This window comes from Bipolaris victoriae, assembly GCF_000527765.1.
Source record: "Bipolaris victoriae FI3 unplaced genomic scaffold scaffold_107, whole genome shotgun sequence".
NCBI lineage: Eukaryota > Fungi > Ascomycota > Dothideomycetes > Pleosporales > Pleosporaceae > Bipolaris > Bipolaris victoriae.
In genome coordinates, this window is record NW_014575285.1 from 86,123 (window position 1) to 103,965 (window position 17,843).

At 51.1% G+C, this 17,843-nt stretch overlaps 7 protein-coding genes across 7 annotated transcripts; 3 read left to right on the forward strand and 4 right to left on the reverse strand.

The window, feature by feature from the left end:
- Positions 1 to 1,278: 1,278 nt before the first annotated feature.
- Positions 1,279 to 3,121, reverse strand: COCVIDRAFT_19431 (hypothetical protein; the record flags this gene model as incomplete). Its single annotated transcript, XM_014697025.1, has 6 exons — positions 1,279 to 1,422; positions 1,481 to 2,570; positions 2,639 to 2,693; positions 2,744 to 2,837; positions 2,919 to 2,962; positions 3,016 to 3,121. 6 exons carry the CDS (start codon positions 3,119 to 3,121, stop codon positions 1,279 to 1,281), a joined length of 1,533 nt encoding a protein of 510 aa, XP_014552511.1.
- A 738-nt stretch (positions 3,122 to 3,859) lies between these two features.
- On the reverse strand, positions 3,860 to 4,729 carry COCVIDRAFT_19432 (hypothetical protein; the record flags this gene model as incomplete). Its single annotated transcript, XM_014697026.1, has 3 exons — positions 3,860 to 4,330; positions 4,383 to 4,454; positions 4,508 to 4,729. 3 exons carry the CDS (start codon positions 4,727 to 4,729, stop codon positions 3,860 to 3,862), a joined length of 765 nt encoding a protein of 254 aa, XP_014552512.1.
- A 687-nt stretch (positions 4,730 to 5,416) lies between these two features.
- On the reverse strand, positions 5,417 to 7,039 carry COCVIDRAFT_110097 (hypothetical protein; the record flags this gene model as incomplete). Its single annotated transcript, XM_014697055.1, has 4 exons — positions 5,417 to 5,566; positions 5,614 to 5,790; positions 5,840 to 6,896; positions 6,975 to 7,039. 4 exons carry the CDS (start codon positions 7,037 to 7,039, stop codon positions 5,417 to 5,419), a joined length of 1,449 nt encoding a protein of 482 aa, XP_014552541.1.
- Positions 7,040 to 8,028: 989 nt separating this feature from the next.
- Positions 8,029 to 8,692, forward strand: COCVIDRAFT_110095 (hypothetical protein; the record flags this gene model as incomplete). Its single annotated transcript, XM_014697056.1, has 4 exons — positions 8,029 to 8,151; positions 8,201 to 8,290; positions 8,339 to 8,426; positions 8,484 to 8,692. 4 exons carry the CDS (start codon positions 8,029 to 8,031, stop codon positions 8,690 to 8,692), a joined length of 510 nt encoding a protein of 169 aa, XP_014552542.1.
- Positions 8,693 to 10,673: 1,981 nt separating this feature from the next.
- Positions 10,674 to 13,588, forward strand: COCVIDRAFT_110043 (hypothetical protein; the record flags this gene model as incomplete). Its single annotated transcript, XM_014697057.1, has 3 exons — positions 10,674 to 10,793; positions 10,841 to 11,434; positions 11,486 to 13,588. 3 exons carry the CDS (start codon positions 10,674 to 10,676, stop codon positions 13,586 to 13,588), a joined length of 2,817 nt encoding a protein of 938 aa, XP_014552543.1.
- A 1,793-nt stretch (positions 13,589 to 15,381) lies between these two features.
- Positions 15,382 to 15,907, forward strand: COCVIDRAFT_30126 (hypothetical protein; the record flags this gene model as incomplete). The annotated part of the gene is made up of 2 exons (XM_014697058.1): positions 15,382 to 15,704; positions 15,784 to 15,907. The coding sequence occupies 2 exons, from the start codon at positions 15,382 to 15,384 to the stop codon at positions 15,905 to 15,907; spliced, it is 447 nt and encodes a 148-aa protein (XP_014552544.1).
- Positions 15,908 to 16,303: 396 nt separating this feature from the next.
- COCVIDRAFT_19437 (hypothetical protein) lies at positions 16,304 to 17,363 on the reverse strand (the record flags this gene model as incomplete). Its single annotated transcript, XM_014697027.1, has 2 exons — positions 16,304 to 16,459; positions 16,572 to 17,363. 2 exons carry the CDS (start codon positions 17,361 to 17,363, stop codon positions 16,304 to 16,306), a joined length of 948 nt encoding a protein of 315 aa, XP_014552513.1.
- Between the last annotated feature and the right edge of the window lie 480 nt (positions 17,364 to 17,843).

Here is a 17,843-nt window from a genome sequence, read left to right on the forward strand (position 1 = left end):
TTTCGGGGGGGGGAGGGGGGGCGATGGTTAGAATGCGTATCGCTTTTTCAACTTTGTACATAGTATGATTTTACGACAGATCGAAATGGAGATACCACACAATAACCCTTTTACCACTTCACTTCCTCTTTCCCATTTTCAGCATTGTGACTTTTTACTTTCTAACCAAGTCGAACTAACCGCTCTCGCGCATCCCAAGTTTACTACCACTACCACTACTTTCATGCAAGCCACCCGCAAGCCACACCCACGCCCCCGTTTTACCCTCCGCTCCACTTCTCCCCTCTTCCTGTACATATAACACCAAACTCTCTATTGAAACCCGGCAATACCACCAAGCACCAACCAATCCAGTCACACCTTTTTAGTCATCAAAATCCGTTACACCCGCACCCGTCCCTTCCGCCCCCTCCTCCAAAAAAAGCAACGCGTCCCAAAAAAACAACAACAAAAAACCGGCATATTAACCCAACGCCAGCCTTAATACAACATCCCTCCCCCTCCCCCCGCAACTTGCCCGCCCGCCCAACAATGACAAATCTAGACATCTTTGCGACGTACGAATATACGCCGCTGGATTAAAACCTCCTTTTTTTTCCTTTGTCGAGAAGAATCGCAGTGCCAAAACTTCGACGCTCCTTTAATTATGATCCCACCCGCAAAAGAGGGTTTGCCAGGGATGAAGAGTTGGGTACGCTGGTATTAGTAAATGTAGCTTTCGTTATTGTTAGAGATGGTTGGGATGGGAAAAAGGGGGGATGGGTCTGCATAGAGAGAGAGAGAGAGAGAGGGTGGGAATGGTCTCAGATTGGGGGGAGGGAGTGATGATTACAAATAATAATATTTAAGTAGTAGCGTTATATTATTTTTGTATTCGGGCACGTACGTTGTTTGTATCGAAAAAAAATACCGCTTTATCCGATTCTTTTTTTTTCTCCAAGTTGGTTGTTGATGTTTTTCCCCAACTCACGTCCCACGGGGGAAAAAAAATCGCATATCGGAACCCTAAAATCACGCATGATCAAGTTCCTGCACACACACACACACACACACACACACACACACACAAAAGACACGAAACTTTCAAAATCCAGGGATACTCATCTTTTCAGCAACTTTCTATCGCAGCTTCCAAATGCCATTATCAGGAACAAGGGCAGACAATCCCCCATCTATGGATATCACAAAACAAGAAGAAAAAAGGAGCGGGATTTGGCAGAAGAGAAAAGGGCGGCATGTATAGAGAGAGGAGGTTAGAGGGAAAGCCCGGACTCAATCCTATGCCTTTTCCTTCTTCTTCTCCTTCTTATCATGATGATGCTTTCCGTGCTTCTCGTCCTTTGCATCCTTCTTCGCTGCCGCCTCAGCCATGAGCTGCTCAAACGCCATGAAGTCGCCCTCTTCTTCGGGGTCGCGCTCAGCCTGCGGAAAACGTTAGTTTTTATCCAGATGTGCACAAGGACAAAAGTAACAAACATACCTTCTGGAACATCTCTCCGATAATCATGAGAGCATGGGCCCGCTCGATGCGCTTCTCGAGCTTAATCTTCTTGTCGTTGAGTACGGCGTCACACACATCGCGCAGCACGCTCTGAATCTCAAACTTGCTACCTCTCCATGCAGCGGCAAGAATCTTGCCAGTGACCTTCTTCTCGTACTCGGCCTTCTTCTCATCTGTCCATGCCTCACCACCTTGCTCTTCCAGCTTCGCCATTTCTTCCATAGTCAACTGCGCATCTATCGCAGCAGACATGGTCGACCAGGTGTCTTTGACAAGAGTGCCCTTGTCCTTGATGCGGGAGAAGAAGCCTGAGATGCCGAGGAATTTTTGAGACTTGAGGAATGAAGATGCCTTCATGATGTAGGTGGTTCCAATGGCGTGGAGGATTTCAATACCAAACGACTCCATCTTGAGATTCTCAATCTCTAGATGAATCTTTTCCTTGAAAGCAGCAGTTACGTCGGTAGCCTTGTCCGTCTCGGTCCATAATGAGATACGCTCAACAAGCTTCTTAGCAAGGTTGTTAACGCGTTCCTCACGGATCCTCTTTCGCTCCATTTCGTATGCTGCAAGCTCTTCCCGCTGCTCTTTAGTAAGACCAGCCTTCTTCTTTTGCTTTTCCCGCAGCTCCTTCTCTGCATCGGTCATGCCTTCTGCCTCCATGCGTACCTCTTCATCAGACTTGTCCATGATAGCCGCGCGGATTGGAATGCCTCGTGTTGGTGGTGTGCTTGTCCGGGGTGGGAGCGGTGGGGGCTGCGTAGAAGTGGATGCACCGGCTGCGGGCGCCGGAGGTGCTTCTGCTTCTACATGAGGAGGTGGTACATGTGCCGTCTGCGTTCCTGTGTGCTCAGCTGCTGCTTCAGCCTCCTTGGCTGGTGTAGCAGCACTTGGGCCTGTTGTGTCTGTGGCAGCAGTCGGGGGAGTAGCAGCAGTCCCTTCGGCCGTAGGTGCCTTTCCGGCTTCTGCCCTCTCGGCCTCAGCCTGAGCGGCAGCCTCTGCCTCCATCTCACGCTGGGAGATTTCCATAGTCTTGGTAAGGTCCTTCATTAAGGAAATTTCGCCGATCCTGCAAGTATCAGCATTTCTGCTTGAACGAGACATCACTAACAATGTGTCGCGGACTATGTGGCTTACCAGTCTACGAAAGCCTCTCCACCAAAGATCATGGTGAAGAATTCGGAGGGGTCCTCTGTGACCTGTCAGCATCCCGCACTCGCAGCGTAGAATGTATTTTCTTACCAAACCCGCTACTGGGCATAGCACCCTCTTTTCCATGTTTGTCGTATGCTGCGCGCAGCTGCTCGTCGCTGAGAATTTGATATGCCTCACCAATCTGTCATGCCGTGAGCCCCGCAATCCTCTTGCATTCTCGACCATATTTGTTGGACGCTGCCCTCGCAGGCGGTATACGTACTTCTTGGAATTTTGCGTGCGCCGTCTCATCTCCAGGGTTCTTATCTGCCCTAGAGTCAGTCACAGGTGCTGAAAACTGTCGTCGTTGCGCTGCGTACCCGGGTGCAGTTTGATCGCAAGCTTGCGGTAGGCTTTTTTGATTTCCAGTTCGGATGCGGTGGGCGGTACGCCGAGGGCGTCGTAGTATGCGGTTTCTACTACCATGATTGCGAATACGAATATGTAGAGTGGAGGGGTAGGTGGTGGGCGGTTCAAAAGGAAGTATGAATAAAGCGCGCGCCGGCAGCCTGCACATGGCTGCCCGTGAAAATCACTGCACCGCCACAGCCGACGTCACCACTGTTAGGCCGTGTCATCCGTTCCTTGTACAGCCAGTCCCGCCGAACAAACCCACTTGACTCACACTCTATTAATATGAGCGATAAGCCACACCGGCGTATACGCTTATTCATGTATACACACAGTGTAGCAGGTACATGCCCACATCACGATACTGATGCGCAATGAATCTCGAAGCACACCCTTCCTTGTGTCCGCCCTCACCATCGGTTTCCGACGCCCATTTCACAATGCTGACCATCACCATGTGGCCCTCACTCTCTGCAAATCAATACTGAAAAGTGCGTCTATTCTCTTATTCATAGATATGTCAGATACTAGAGTTTTTCTATACAAGCCCGGAACCCTTCACCCCATCGAGGTGTACCCGCCATGGCCGTATGATTCATATAAAGAACCTGATATCACCCTTCGCAATCCCATGCGGACGCCATGCTAGAAACTCGGTCCCTACCAACCGATAGTGAGATATTTTTTGGACCAAACAGTGAACAAAGTGTGGAAATGCAGTCCGAACGTGGAGTACGTAATGTGTCCGCCGACGAAGGAGGATATTACAAGCATCAGCCGTGGTGCTGCATGCCCAGAGATGTAGCTAAAGCCTTAGACGCTGAACTTGGCTTTTGCGCGAGTGCTACCGGCGTGAGCAGCATCGGTGTGTCCAGAGAATTCGACAACATCGTTGTCCTTGAGCTGTAGCGCCTGCTTGAATCGCCTGCCAATCTTGAGAAGGACCTCCTTGCCCTGCTCTTGGGTCCTTCCCTTGCCTCCATCGCCGGGGATAGCACGGCCGACTGAGCGTGTCCAGAGACCGATACGGTAGAAACCTCGCCTAACGTTGACGACAACACCCATGACTTCGTTGTCGTCCTCATCCTCAAGGTTCTCGCCAATGGCGGCCAGCATGACGTGCAGCCAGAGCGCATCAATGTTGATTGCCTTCTTGTCCTTGAACTGGAAAGCCCATTTGCCACCGTGCTTGTTTTGTGAGTCTTCCCACTCCGGACGTACGCCCTTCTTGAAGAGATGGTAATCGGACTTGAGTGCCAGGTCGGATGTTGGAGTAATGTTGTTCTGCAAGCCATGTTAGTTTCGCAGGTTGCGCCAGCGGCAGAAGATAGCTTACGTAGATGCCCCAGAACTCCTCGACCGAGTCAAACGAGATAACCTCCTTGAGCAGTTCGGCCCAGTTGTCGCCCTGCAATGGTTAGCGAGGATGCATCGGCTGGCATACACACAACGTTAGCGTACCTTGCCACTCGGGGGCTTAGTGAACCACAGTGTCCATGTGTTCATGAGCGGGTGCTTGACGTTGAAGTTCTCGGGGTCATGGAAGACAGTGCGGATCTCGCCCTCATTTGCTGCATTGCTGCTGGACTGTTCGCCCTCTCCAGAGTTGTCGGTAGGCGAGATGGGAATCGTGTCGAGCGGAACCTGTTGGTTGCTGTTTGCGGAGGCGGCGACTTCGGCCATTGTGTTGATTTTTGGGGTTTGTATGTGGGTGGGTGGTGTTTTGGAGAAAAGGTGGTTGCGGTTGCGGGGGAATTTAAGAGGGTTGGTGGTGGGCGGAATAAGGTGAAGGCGGGCCTATCGCAGTCGCACCAGGCGATGGTACCGAGGCGGTCGCGGGAATATGCAGTCTAAGGGACTGCTTGCGGAGAAGGAACGGGTCGGAATTAGCTGCTTGCGGCGGGCGTGTCTGTCGAGAAGAATAATATGCAGCGCAGTCGCACTTGGTGGGAGCCTTCTGGTCTTGGCACGCTAGACACTCAAGTTTCAAACATGTCGCAAGCAGAGCGCCAGAGTCTCAGATGGCAGTTGGGAAGAAAAATAACTTTCGGTGTTCTTTGGTCGCCACCCGAGCTTGTCTTCCCATCACCATGAACGCGTTTATGAAGATGATTCTTGTGGAGATGGCCTCGTCCCCAAGTGAAGTGCACGCCTGCAAAGTCACTTCTTCAGCCTAACTATTGATACAAAACAAGTATTATTATACCCTAACTATCGTGCCAGGTCGTCACAGATGACTTGTAATCCAACCTTCATCGTCGTGCAAAATTAAAATTACTAGGATCCATCTCTATACCTGCCTTGACTCGTTTATGGTGGCTAATATAATTACATACAGACATAATGGCGAAAGATAGAAAGTCCGAAAGCCTATAGTTCGCTCTTTTCCACCGTCTCCAGGACTTTGGTGACTTGCGCAGGTGCCGTACTGGCTGCTCCGCCTAGAAGTTTGCCAAGGTCCGTTTTGGCCTGAGACCAGGCAATATCGAAGCGGGCTCCGGCAAGGTAGGCGATGAACAGCTAGTAAAGGTTAGCAAAGCTCGAGTATCCATGAACTTGACACGTACCATCAGCGAAGTCATGACAAGGACAGTTCCAATCACAGCAGCGACAACATAGATCAGGTCCCAGTTGGCCTCTGCATCCTCCTTCTGCTTCTTCATTGCTTCTTCTATTGTGGCTGGTGCTTTTCGGTCGGGTGGAGGCTGTTGCGATGGGAATATCGACTCGATGAATTGCTCAATCTGGGCCTGGTTAGTAAAACATTTGGAACCGACTTCACACAAGACTCACCTTTCCCAGTGTAATGCTGATCTTCAAGAAATTGGGGTCGTGTGGGTTGTTCTTCTTCGCAATCTTGCGAGTGTACCGCCTAAAAACCTCACAGACAAGCTGCAAGTTCTGTGTAGATTCGACCATCAACTGGCAAGCCTCGCCCTTGGTAATCTTGACGTTCTTTTGGAAAATGTCATAGTTCTGGAAACAAGTTTCCAGAGTCGCAATGGCCATGGACTGGGGGATCGCACAGAAGTTGAACACACTCTGCTCTCGGAGACCGGCCAGATAGTACAAGCAGTCATCGGCACGGGTTAACGCCGTCAGAATCATTTCCGAACTAGCGTTCAGTGCCTTCTCCTTGTTTTCCGGCTTGAACAGGTCCTCAAAGTTGTCCACGTGCTTAGACCAGATCTCCTTGGGCCAGAATCGGCGGCCGTCATCGAAGTCCTCCCTGATGTCACGAGTGATGTTGACCTGCTGGAGGAACTGGCCCATGGACTCCATGAGTTCTGGCCTCTTGAGCAGGGCGGCATTTGCCAGTCCAGCCTCAACGAAGAGACGTGTGCATCCCTCACCAACCAGACCCGCGACATAGTGGCAGTACAGCTCGTATTCTTTGACCGTCTTGACTCCAGCATTGAACTCAGCGTTGTTGGCGTAGTCTGCCATTCCGTTGCCCATGCGCGTAGTGATGTCCTTGATGATATCCTTGTAGGCGGGCTTGATCTTTTTGAATTCTTCAATGACCACGTTGAACTCGACCAGAAGCTGCCTGTCCTTCTCGTTGGGGCCATTTTCCGTAAATGTCCAGCCATCCTGTTCCAAGATGTCCTGGAAGTTGCGTAGGAGAGGCTCCTTCTTGGCCAAGGGAATGGTCATGTCATCCTCAATGGTATCGAGACCACGCAGGATTAGGTAGAATAGTGTGACGGGCACTAAAAGATCTGGGTGCAACTCGAGAATGACGGCGGCAAAACTACGGCTTGTCTGGTTGAGGAAATGGAAGCATCGCTTTAGGGACTCGGGTTCCTTTGATTCGTCGCGCTCGTGTACTGGATTGTGCCATACTTTCCTGGGGGGACATTAGCCATGTCGACCACGTAGGCAGGCCTGCAGACCCGCAAGGGAATGCGCAAGATGGAACTCATACCATTGAATTATGGAGCGCAATTCGGCCGGGTGAACGGCGTAGTAGAGGAAGCCCAAGGGACTCATGCCAGGCAGACGTAATGGAATCGGGGGTTTGTGTGGATGTTGGCACAGAGATGTATACTACCTGCAGGGAAGCCGCAAGATAGACTCCAATTGGTGCGCAAGAGACAGAGGGCCGCGGCAGATACAAGGTCCAGGATGGGTTGCAGAGTGTGCTGCTGGGCGGTTGCAGAAGACGTTGGTTTGCCCCTAATTCGAGCCTCTCCGCAAAGAACCAGCCTTGGACCCTGTGGTGCACGGCCCATTGGCAATCCCGCTTTTCGCGCCTCCCTCTTGTGATCACTGATTGTTGCGTGTCACCCACCTTCACCGCCAACCCCTTCTTGGGCATACGTATAACAGCCAGCATAGGGGCGATGACGAGACATGATGGCTTTGCTCAAAGGATCCCACACGCCGTCATGCGCATACCCTGCTCTTACTCGTAGTTTGTCCGCCGTGAAGACCATCCGTTCTGCATTCTAGTGGGAATGATGCCAAGTAGATGCGGATACATTAATACTCATTTCTTGATCGCTCCTGGGCCTCTGCTCATTTTCTCTTGCCGGCTACAACGATGCTTTGGGCCGCCAGTGGGCTCAGGCAAACAATTTCGGTTTCGGTTTCCGTAGCTTGCTTCACAACAGACTCAACGACTCTTCACTACAAACTCATCTGGTGATAGGATATGAGACACGCAATGGGATCATGCCATATATTTTGTGTTGAAGAAAAAGAGGTCGAAAAAATTCGTCCGCTGTTCACCAAGTGACGAGAGATGAGTGGATTAGATAAGGTGCGACGGTGACACAAGCAGAACGTGATCGGTGATTTCCTATTCCATCAACCCCCTACAGTGCAGCTCGCACCCTGGCTGCCCCGTCAGCTTTCCAGACACCACGGCCACATGTATCGAACTCTGTATGATGATGTGCTCGGCCCAATTGAGGTAATGACGCCACAGATGCACTATCGATAAGCCGATACCATTCCTTCAATCCACATTCGTATCTATGGCAGCAACGACCCATCCAACACCAAGAGCCATGGCAACAATACAGACTGCACCAGTTGCTCTACCACGCGTTGCAATCACCTACTGCACTCAATGTCGCTGGATGCTGCGAGCGGCCTATGTAAGCACTCTTACACGTTGCACCAACAACCTTTACCAACATATACAAGTTTGGCCAAGAACTCTTATCAACATTCGGAACACAAATTGGTGAAATCGCCTTGATCCCTGCGACTGGGGGGCTTTTCACAGTGGAACTGGTAAGTTTTGATATTGCCATAACGCTGGCTAGCTGCTGACATTGCAAGACATACGTTCCATCTGTGGAACAAGGTCACAATGCTGAAGCAACAAAGGTGCTACTCTGGGATAGAAAAGCCGAAGGCGGATTCCCAGGTTTGTATCTCTCAGCAATGGAAGATGTTCAGTTGGTGAGATGCTAACTGGCTGTAGAAACCAAGGTACTGAAGCAAAAGGTGCGGGATTGCATTGACCCTTCGCGGGATCTGGGGCACTCGGATAAGCACGGTAAGAAGAAGGAAGAGAAATTAGTCGAAGGAGACAAGGCCAAGGCCGAAGAAAAAGGAGCAGGGCAGGAGAAGAGCCAGGAGGTTGAAGTCAAGAGGAATCCAGATGGAACCATTTGTGAGGATTGTAGATGATGAGCAAGACGCGGGTTGTCGGCGGCAAGATGAGCTCAAGCTCTAATAGCTCGACCGTTATACCTATTGGTTTGCTTAGTAGGTGGTATGAACAGATACATATCTGGCAGAACAAGCTTGTGCATGGGATTCGGAATGCTGCCCTTGATTCGATGCACATCTCGCCACCGAAACTCTATTTCATTCTGTGTATATTGTCTAGTCCAGACAAATAGAAGGGCTAAAGATCGCTCGAATCTCATGCCAAGTTTGCCGCAACGCCAATGTACAGCTAGCCCCAACATCAACAGCAATGCTGCAGCAGCAGCATTTGCACTACTGTGAAGCGATCTATCGGTGTCGGCATAGCATCTATGAGACATACATTATCGTGAAGTGAGGAGCCGCGCGTAACCTTTGGGGCGCATGTGGGAAGGATGCACTATGGTAGTAGTGAATGAGAGTACGTCATCTGCTTGACAGCAAAGCTTTGATCCGCGGATGCTAGGATGACGATTAGTTGGATACATGAAACTAACCATGTCGATGATCTTTGCGACGTGGTGTAATCGTTGGTTATGTGAACGCTGTCACGCAGTTGCTGATCGAGACACTCGGAGACTCTAGCCGGCGATGCTCCTTGCATGGTGCAATAGGAGTACGTTGTAATAGAGCAGCACTCGGCGGAGGTGAAGTCCGAGTAGGCTCCGGTGTGGTGGTGACGAGTGCGATGACAAAGCTAGCACAAGTCGGCGGAGCGCAATGTCAGTGTATGCAGTGCCATGATGCCCACCAGACACCAGCATGTATACTCGTGCTCCTGCTGTGATAGACAGCTTGTAAGTATGCAGTCATGCATCGCAATCGCACGCTAAGCTGTGAGGAGAGCCGAGCAATCTTGAACGGCGATCATGGCGGGCTGACGGCATCCCCACCCCCGACCTCACAATTGGTGGGCAACAAACTGTGCGACACACTTGCACTTGGACGCGTACAACACCACACCAGGGTCGATGCGCAAGCCATCATTTCCCCATGCTCGCTGTCACATTGCCGTGACGCCAGCAAAGCGTGGGCAAAAGGGCCCCGTACAGCCTTGACAAAAACCGCCACCCTCGCTGAGAGAGATCGTCTAGAAGCGCCACACAAGCCTTGCTAATTATTCCAGCACTCCCAAGGCTCATCTGCTGGCGCGCGCTTTACCACAATGAAAAAAATAAGGCCATGTAAGCGACTGCGGGGTCCTGAGTTGGGAAACAGCGCAGACAGCTCCCAGGCCTAACAGCCAGGCCAGGTACACATGGCCGCCCAATTACACGCATGGGCGGTCCTAAACTCTGCTCTTTCTGGGACGACTCTAGGCATACTCTGCACCATCTGCGTCGAGAACGGCCGCGCCAGTTCGATTTCCCGGCGCCATAGCCCGACCAGCGCAAGCCACTCACGGCAGGCGACTCGTTTTGGCATGGTCGTCTCGCAAATCGCTCTACCCGCTTCCTCACGAGCCGATACATGCACACTATAGTAGGCGGGCGTTGCGATAGCTGAAGCGACGACGGGGATCTAGACACATGGCTGCATTGTCCCACCTTCGGCTACTACGAACTCCCACCCAACCCTGTCTCCCTGCCGCAGCAGAAGTAAATCGATAACATTGATCCCCGCCCGTGCGTGTTGTGTATTTCATTCTTTGGTACGCTTACCTGCGCTTTTTCACACTAACATAGCCTCGGAAGCGCCTCAGCCCGTACAATTAACGTCAGAGACAAAACTTCATTAACACTTAATTCCCAGTCACTCGTCTACCCTCTTGACCACTTTTCATGATTTTGCACACAGTGACCTGCGTTTGGTAGTCGCTACGGCCTCATTGGGCGGACTTTGACGGCCACCAAAAGACTCCGTACATTCTAATCAACACGTCATAGCCGGACTACAGGCGACCAAATCTATTTTGGCCTTCTACAGGATAACAAACACGAGACCTTGAACTGGCATCTAAATGGGTTCGAGATCTGCCAGCTGCTCTGCAGCAATACGAGAACCAATGCATCCGACAAAGATTCAGCGATGGTCGGGCTTGACTCGTACCGTAAATGACTGGGACCACGGTTTGCGAAGGGTATGTTGGCCCTTATTGTTATTGTGCTTGGCTGATGTTCCGAAAAGGACCCTGAACTATGGTATGAGGATGGCGACTGCTACGTTCACCTTCATGCCAGAGGAATGTCACGTCGTGGCCCGTCTTTCTGCATTCCCTTCAGAGTCTTGCGACAAAAAAAGTGCGAGTCGGTAATAAATCAGTGCGATGCTCATTTGATTTCACTGCAGACATCGGCCTCACAAAAATTGAAGCGGGTGCCCAGTTCACTGATTGATGCAAACAAGCAACCAAGCACTATGGAACTTTTCATACCTGCGCCCGCAGAGGTTGCTCGACAAGACTCTTTCAGATGGCACATTACAACTCGCAACTTCTTCGCATTCTTGCTAGGCAAACCGTTAGTTGGCGACCATATGGGCCAGGCTTATGTGGATCTTCAAGAAAGATTAGACCTTTTTCGACCTGATCACCCTAACAATGTCCAAGACTTTCTATCCTACGCCGAAGACCAGGGCTACCGCGACTTGGTCGAATGCACAGATTATGCTCTTGCAAGTTTGTTCTATGCAGAGCGTTACAAGCTTAGGGATGTTTGGGTTGATGCTTTCGCCCATTGTGTTGGCATGAACGAAAGTTTGGCCCTTAGCCCGGAATTTTCAGTAAGGAGCCAAAGTATGTTGCCTGAGTATGACACTAACGACTATTCGTAGCCTATCTCAAAACTTACTAAAGCCCTGATTACTCGAGCTCATCGCGAAGTCGATGCTCATCTCGGGCGCGTGTCTACTGCGCTCAGCAAGTTCCTGCAAGAAGACTTCTCGCCTACATATCTTGGGCTGACAGATGCTGCTCGAAGCCATCTGGACCGATTCCGCCGTTTCTTGCATACATTCTATGCTGAAAAGTTTGGCTACTGGCCCCCACCTCGAGGCACAATATTCCCCAAGGCTCTTTACAAATCTATGTATTATGACTTCAAGAGCCTATACGACTATCTCGTAGACACAACATCTACTGTCGACATTTCTTCTCAAGGGCCAGCGAGTGGCGGGATTTGTGTTCTGCAGAACGTGCTTACTTTTGACCAGCGGCACAACTTCACTTCACTGCCACATCCATTGCCACTGCTGCCAACATACATATCGCCTTCGAAGAAATCAGACTCGCACAGGGCATTACGGCAGCTTACTCTTGCCTCTCAACATCAAAAAACACACAAGATCCATACCATGAGCGGTGCGTTGAGGGCTGCAACAAACATTCTGGACCAACATGTCACAAGCTCGAAGATTGTTCAAGCATATATGCACTTCGAGAACGCACATGCCGTCAATGCATGCCGGCGCCAGGAGAAAATAACCGTTATGGACGCGCGCAAAGTCCGTTGGCTCCTCATTTATGGTACTCTCCAGTACCTGGTGTCTGCACTTCGGGCTCCAAAGCAGGTTCGCGACTCTGAAAGCTCAGATTATCCCTTGTGTTATATTGCAGATCCCACTTCATCAGCCGCAGACTGTACAGATGCGACCCCTTCGCCAGCCCCTTCGCCAGCCCCGTCGGTGAATATTTCCCAAGCCATCGACCAGTACATTTTGGAGTCGCAATGCAGCCTTTCGCCCATCGAACCAGACTGCCAAAGGGAGGATTATTTTACCCCCAAAAACTTGAGTCGGCGAGGGTCTATGGAAGTATCACCACTTAGGGTTTCTCGACCTGCGCGTCCATCCTCAGTGCGATCATTGTCACAAATGTCACTATCCTCTCTGAGCTCTAGGCGGAACAGCCTTACGACGCAGTCCACGCGTCTCTGCGTTAGCAGTACAAAAGTGTTGAACGAGTCAGTGGAGAAATCTCAACCTTCAAATAACGATCCGCTTGTTCTTGTTTGCTCTGACCAATCCACCTCGCCGATCGTCATCAATCGAAGTGGGTCAGAAACATCTTGGTTCAGGTCGCGCACACCTTCTGTTTCGCGCAGCAGGCGAGCCTCATCAAGGAGCACAGATGGTTTCCCGAGAACCCCACTACTTGACGGCTCACAACTTGATCGTTCTGCAAAGGCACTATCACTCTTAGGCATAGGAGAGATCCCCAGCCGGTCGGGCAGCACTAGCTCTACGGGAAGTTCGATGTGGAGTGAAGGTGTAAGCGCAGCTTCATCCGAGTCAAGCACATGCGACGATAAACACAAGACCAGCGAGGCAGAAGAAAGTGGTCTTCTAGGCGGTCTTGTCTCCATTATGGACCCAATGGACGCACGACGGATTATGTTACCAATCACACCTCCCGTGTCACAAAGCCACATACACCCTTCGTTGCGGCAGGAATCTCGGGGAGAAGGGTTCCAATTCGAGTTGGATGACATGAAATCAGGAGTCAAGCATGGCCACCATGAGCCTGATGATTTCCAATCAACCATTGGCATGGCCGTGTCGATGCCTCCATCATCTAGCCTCCACGTTTCTCTAGGAATAGAGCCTACACTCATTGATATCGAGGCACATCCTCCAGTCTCCGACAAGAGACCGTCCCTACCACGATCCATTTCCATTCTGTCGGCTCCAGACATTACATCTTCTGCATCCAGTGGCAGCCTTGATACCGCCAAGGCTCCCACAGAGAATTACTGGGAGCAGTACAAAGCCACACTTACTCAGCAACGAGAACGGTCAAGGTCAGGCGCCGGTTCGCAGTCAGAACCTGCCTCTTCCGGAACCTTCAAAGTACCTTTCTCCCGCCTCTCCAAACCCAGTAATGAGGACAACCGCGGTGTGAAGAGTGAGCGAAGATTATCCCATCTATGGCGGCGCTAAATCTCATTTGTTCGATTTGTTATACATTCGGGTTTTTTGCACTTTTAGAGACTACCTATGCGGCGTTCGGCATACAAAACTTGTGCCAGCATTTCTGTTCTATACCCTCATCAGCATTAGCATTTTCACTTTTTACACATGTACACCAACAGTTAGCAATAATGCACCAACAAGGAAGGAAAAGCGATCTCTTACCGCCATCTTGGTCTGCGCATCTAAGAAATCTTGAATCTTGAACCTTTGACGTATCTCTAATCGGACCACGATAAACGGAGCGACCACGGACGCAGCCTGGACATGAGTTTCCCCGGCTGCTAGGTTCATGACAACAATTTCTAGCGTCTTGCGGGGAGTAGGCTGCTGCTAGCTAGATACTTGCCCATCCTAATGACTGAATGCACGGCGGTAATTTGTGCACAACTACGATCGTCGTTGGGAGAGTCTTCAAAGAAGCCGCGCGTAGTCGTGTACTCGGTAGCCTAAACGTACATCTATAAGAGATTTTACAGTCACAGTTTCTTCGCTAACAACTTCATAGACATTACCCTAATCTGACTCATGTGTAGCAGCCTCCACAATATATACAGTAGCATGGATGCAGATGGCGGAGACAACCAGGTACAAGTTCGATAAGGTTCTTTGTCATGGATCTTAAGTCAAAAAAGAGTGGCCTCGACGCTGGGTTCGAAGTGTGGCTCGGCATGAACGCGGTGAACTGACAAGACGCCGAAATTTGAGTCTCCACTGATGGCGTTATCCTGAGCAGACAGGCCAGAACGGCTTGCGGCCGCACTGTCGAAACTTTTCCTCAACAAACATGCGATCGCCTTGCGGGATCTGGAGCACATTTGACTTTGCGCCTGCGCCAGCGACTGCGGTTCTAAAACTTGAACGCCGGCCCCAGAATTTGGAATGCATCGCCTTCCACTGATAACGTCATCCAGGAGCAACTAAATACACCAAGTGGCGAGATTGCGACATTGATGAGGCTTGGGCAGATTCATCGCCCCAAATGAATGGATGTGCCGTGCGGCTCAACAGCATTTACCGCTCCAAAGCGGTACCTGTGCAGCCTTGCACTTGCGAGTCATTGTCTCTATCACAACACAACAACGTGGTACTCATGCTCGTTATTAACAGGCTATGGAAAGACCGTTGCAAGCGCCTAAGGCTCGGCCCTTTGCCATTGCATGCAGATGCACGCACAGAACCGTTGTTCCTCGTATTTGAATCAAGTACATCTTGGGCTGTCTATACAAAAGAAGTCATGTTGGGGGTGTGGAACCTATTTGTGCCGAATATGCGGGAGACATTGTTGGAATTACCTCGCACTAATCCAACATCTGGGACACTGACGAGTACAGTTTACGCAACTAATTCCTCCTAATTACAGCTAATCAGTTCCCCGTTTTGCATAAACAGGGCAGCTTGCTAGGCAAAAGGCAAGGCGCAAGGCGTAGTGTCCCGCCATTTTGCACACTAAAGGCCGGGAAACGTCCGTCTGGGGACAGGCAGGCGGCAACCACCACGCTGTGACTCCATCATTTCTCGTATTCTCCACCACCTCCTTGGTATGGAATGTACAATCTCTGGAGCTCTGATAGACGATCACGTCGAAGCTTCATGCCCCAAGCGTTGACCTTGTGCCGACTATGTATGTAGGAGCCTGGGGTTGATAATGGAAACAAGATAAATACAACATCCCCATCCTCCCCACAGCCCATCACCATCCACAGACAACCATCCCACTATCTCCTTCCAATACTCTCTTCCAAACCCAAAACACCGCAAAAATGCACTTCCTCACCCTCACCACCCTCCTCGCCACTGCGAGCGCCGTCCCAACGCTCTACCAGCGCAGCCCTGTTGGCCACGCCGAACCCATCCTGATTACCGACTACAGCGTGCGCAAGACAAACGGTACAATCCAGAATGTCAACTTCCACATCCACGGCTTCCAGGCCCGCAATGTGTCCTGCGCTGCTGGTCCCATCCTCTCGCTTCCCAGCGAGGCTGTCACCTGCGGAGCCAGCAACTACAGGTTTGTCCTGTCTCCATTAAACGGCACGGATCCCAACCAGTATGACCTGAGCGTTTACCACCAGACCGGTTTTGCGTAAGTTCTTCCCTCTTCTTCCCTTTTCTGTAAAACTTTTGTGTGCTAGGATGGTGATGACTAACGGAGAAATTTTTAGCTCTGGCAAGTACGCCACTGGCACCGTTCCTACCTACTGTGTTGCTGGCGGTCTCGGACCCCAGGATTTGCAGTGCAACCAGATTCGCCAGCTTGGTCCTTACAAGCTTACTCTTCGCTCCTAGATGGATGCGGGTAAGTTGACAGGGGAGGATGAAAGTAAGATGGATATGAATATTGGCAGGCCTCTGAAATGGTTTTTTTTGTATATAATGAGGGCGAGGGAAGAGATGGAAGATTGTGAAGACGGTGAAAGGGGGAAGTGATAATTCATCTTCTTGTATATAGAATGAGGATAGTTTATTGAATGATTTGCTGGCTTGGAAAGTTGGCGGTTTTTCGATCTGGGTTGAGTGCAGTGAAGTGAAATTTTGACAGGCAATTGGAAAAGAGAAAGGAGTACATACATTGGAAAATAGGTAATTGTACCACTTTTCCCTCACCTCTATCCTGTATACACAGACATCACGACCCTGTCTTTTTGTCATGTAAATACCCACCCTTGCGTCAACAGCTCCTCGCTAAGACACATACTCCGGATCAACCTCAATCACCATATCCGCCCCAAACGCACTCGGCCTGGGTGCCACAAAATCCGGTATCCGCCAAACCTCCTCGTTCCATCTCTCCAGCGTCCCCGGCGCAAGTTCTTCTTGGCAATCATAAAGGTTAAGATGCTATCACATCACAAAACGTCAGTCACTCATCCCACACCCGCATCTCCACTCCCTCCTTTAAATATCAGGGGAAAAAAAAATCTAGAAAGAGAAAGAAATAAGAGCAACATACCTCCAATCCCACCATACCTCCAATAACCCCCAAAGCCGCCTCCCCAATAACCCCCCCACACTCCCCAAACTCCACCCTCCTAACCCTCTCCCTCCCACACCAAACCCCCAGGAACATCCAAATCTCGCTTCCAACCCCACCACACCGCTCCAGCACCACCTCTTCACACCCCCTACTCTCCGCCAACAATACCGCAACCTGCCTCGCACTCACCACCGCGCCCTCAACCCTCAACTTGAGGAGTCTGCGACTCCAACTCGGCGGGTCCGCCGCAAGTACACACCACGCCTTCCTTTGCTCGTCGCGCTCCAGCGCCATCTGCGCACGCGACACGGCGCGGCCGGGGTTCCCCGCCTCGAAGCGGAGCGAGAGGCGCTGGAGGGCGGAGAGGTTGCGCAGGGCGTGCGCCATGTGGGTGCTCATTGTCCAGATTGTGATGTCGATGTGTTGGAGGAGGGGGTGGTGCCGGGTTAGGATGCTGGTGATGAGGGCGGACTGGAAGTTTGAGAGTGTGGTGTAGGGGTAGGTTGTTATGTTTGGGATTGTGAGCCAGCGGTCGTGGGGGTGCGTGGGCTGGGAGGGTTGGGAGGGGGAGAGGGGATGTTTTGAGGGGGAGAAGGTGTAAGGGGAGGGGAGAGGAGATATTCCCAGAGAGAGGGATTGTAGGTTTGCGTTTGCGAGGGTGCGGGCTGAACGGCAGGTTTCTGAGAAGCGGAGGAGGGAGGGGAGGGGGAGGGAGGTTAGGATTTGGCTGAGGAGTTCGGCGGGGAGGGAGAGGATGTGGGGGGACATTCTTTTCTTTCCTTTGTTCTTTTGGGGGGTTGGATGGTGGGAGGATGGGGAGTGGGTGAAGGGGAAAGGAAAGAGAGGGGGCTCTTTGCTTTCTTGACTAAAGGTAGATGGTGAGATGGTATGACAAGAGATGAACAGATGTCTAGTTGGGAATCCCGAGACATTTGTAGTAGGTCCTCCAGAACAGAATGTGCTGTCGTTACCTCGACTAAAAGAGGCCATATATGAGGCCCTCTTTGCAGCCTTCTCTCCGCGGAATCCCCCACCGCACTCGTCCTCCCTCCTCTTCCTCCTCCTTCACAAATCATCTCACAGGCGCTCATCCCACCAGCATCTCTAGCCCCAAGTCCTTACTCTTCAACAAACCCCGATATGGACACCGTGGCGCTCACCAGTGCTGTGGGGGTGAATTTTTTTTTCTACATGCGGCGTTCTACTAGTCTACGTCGCATGATGTTGTGTAAGACGGCCCCCCCCCCC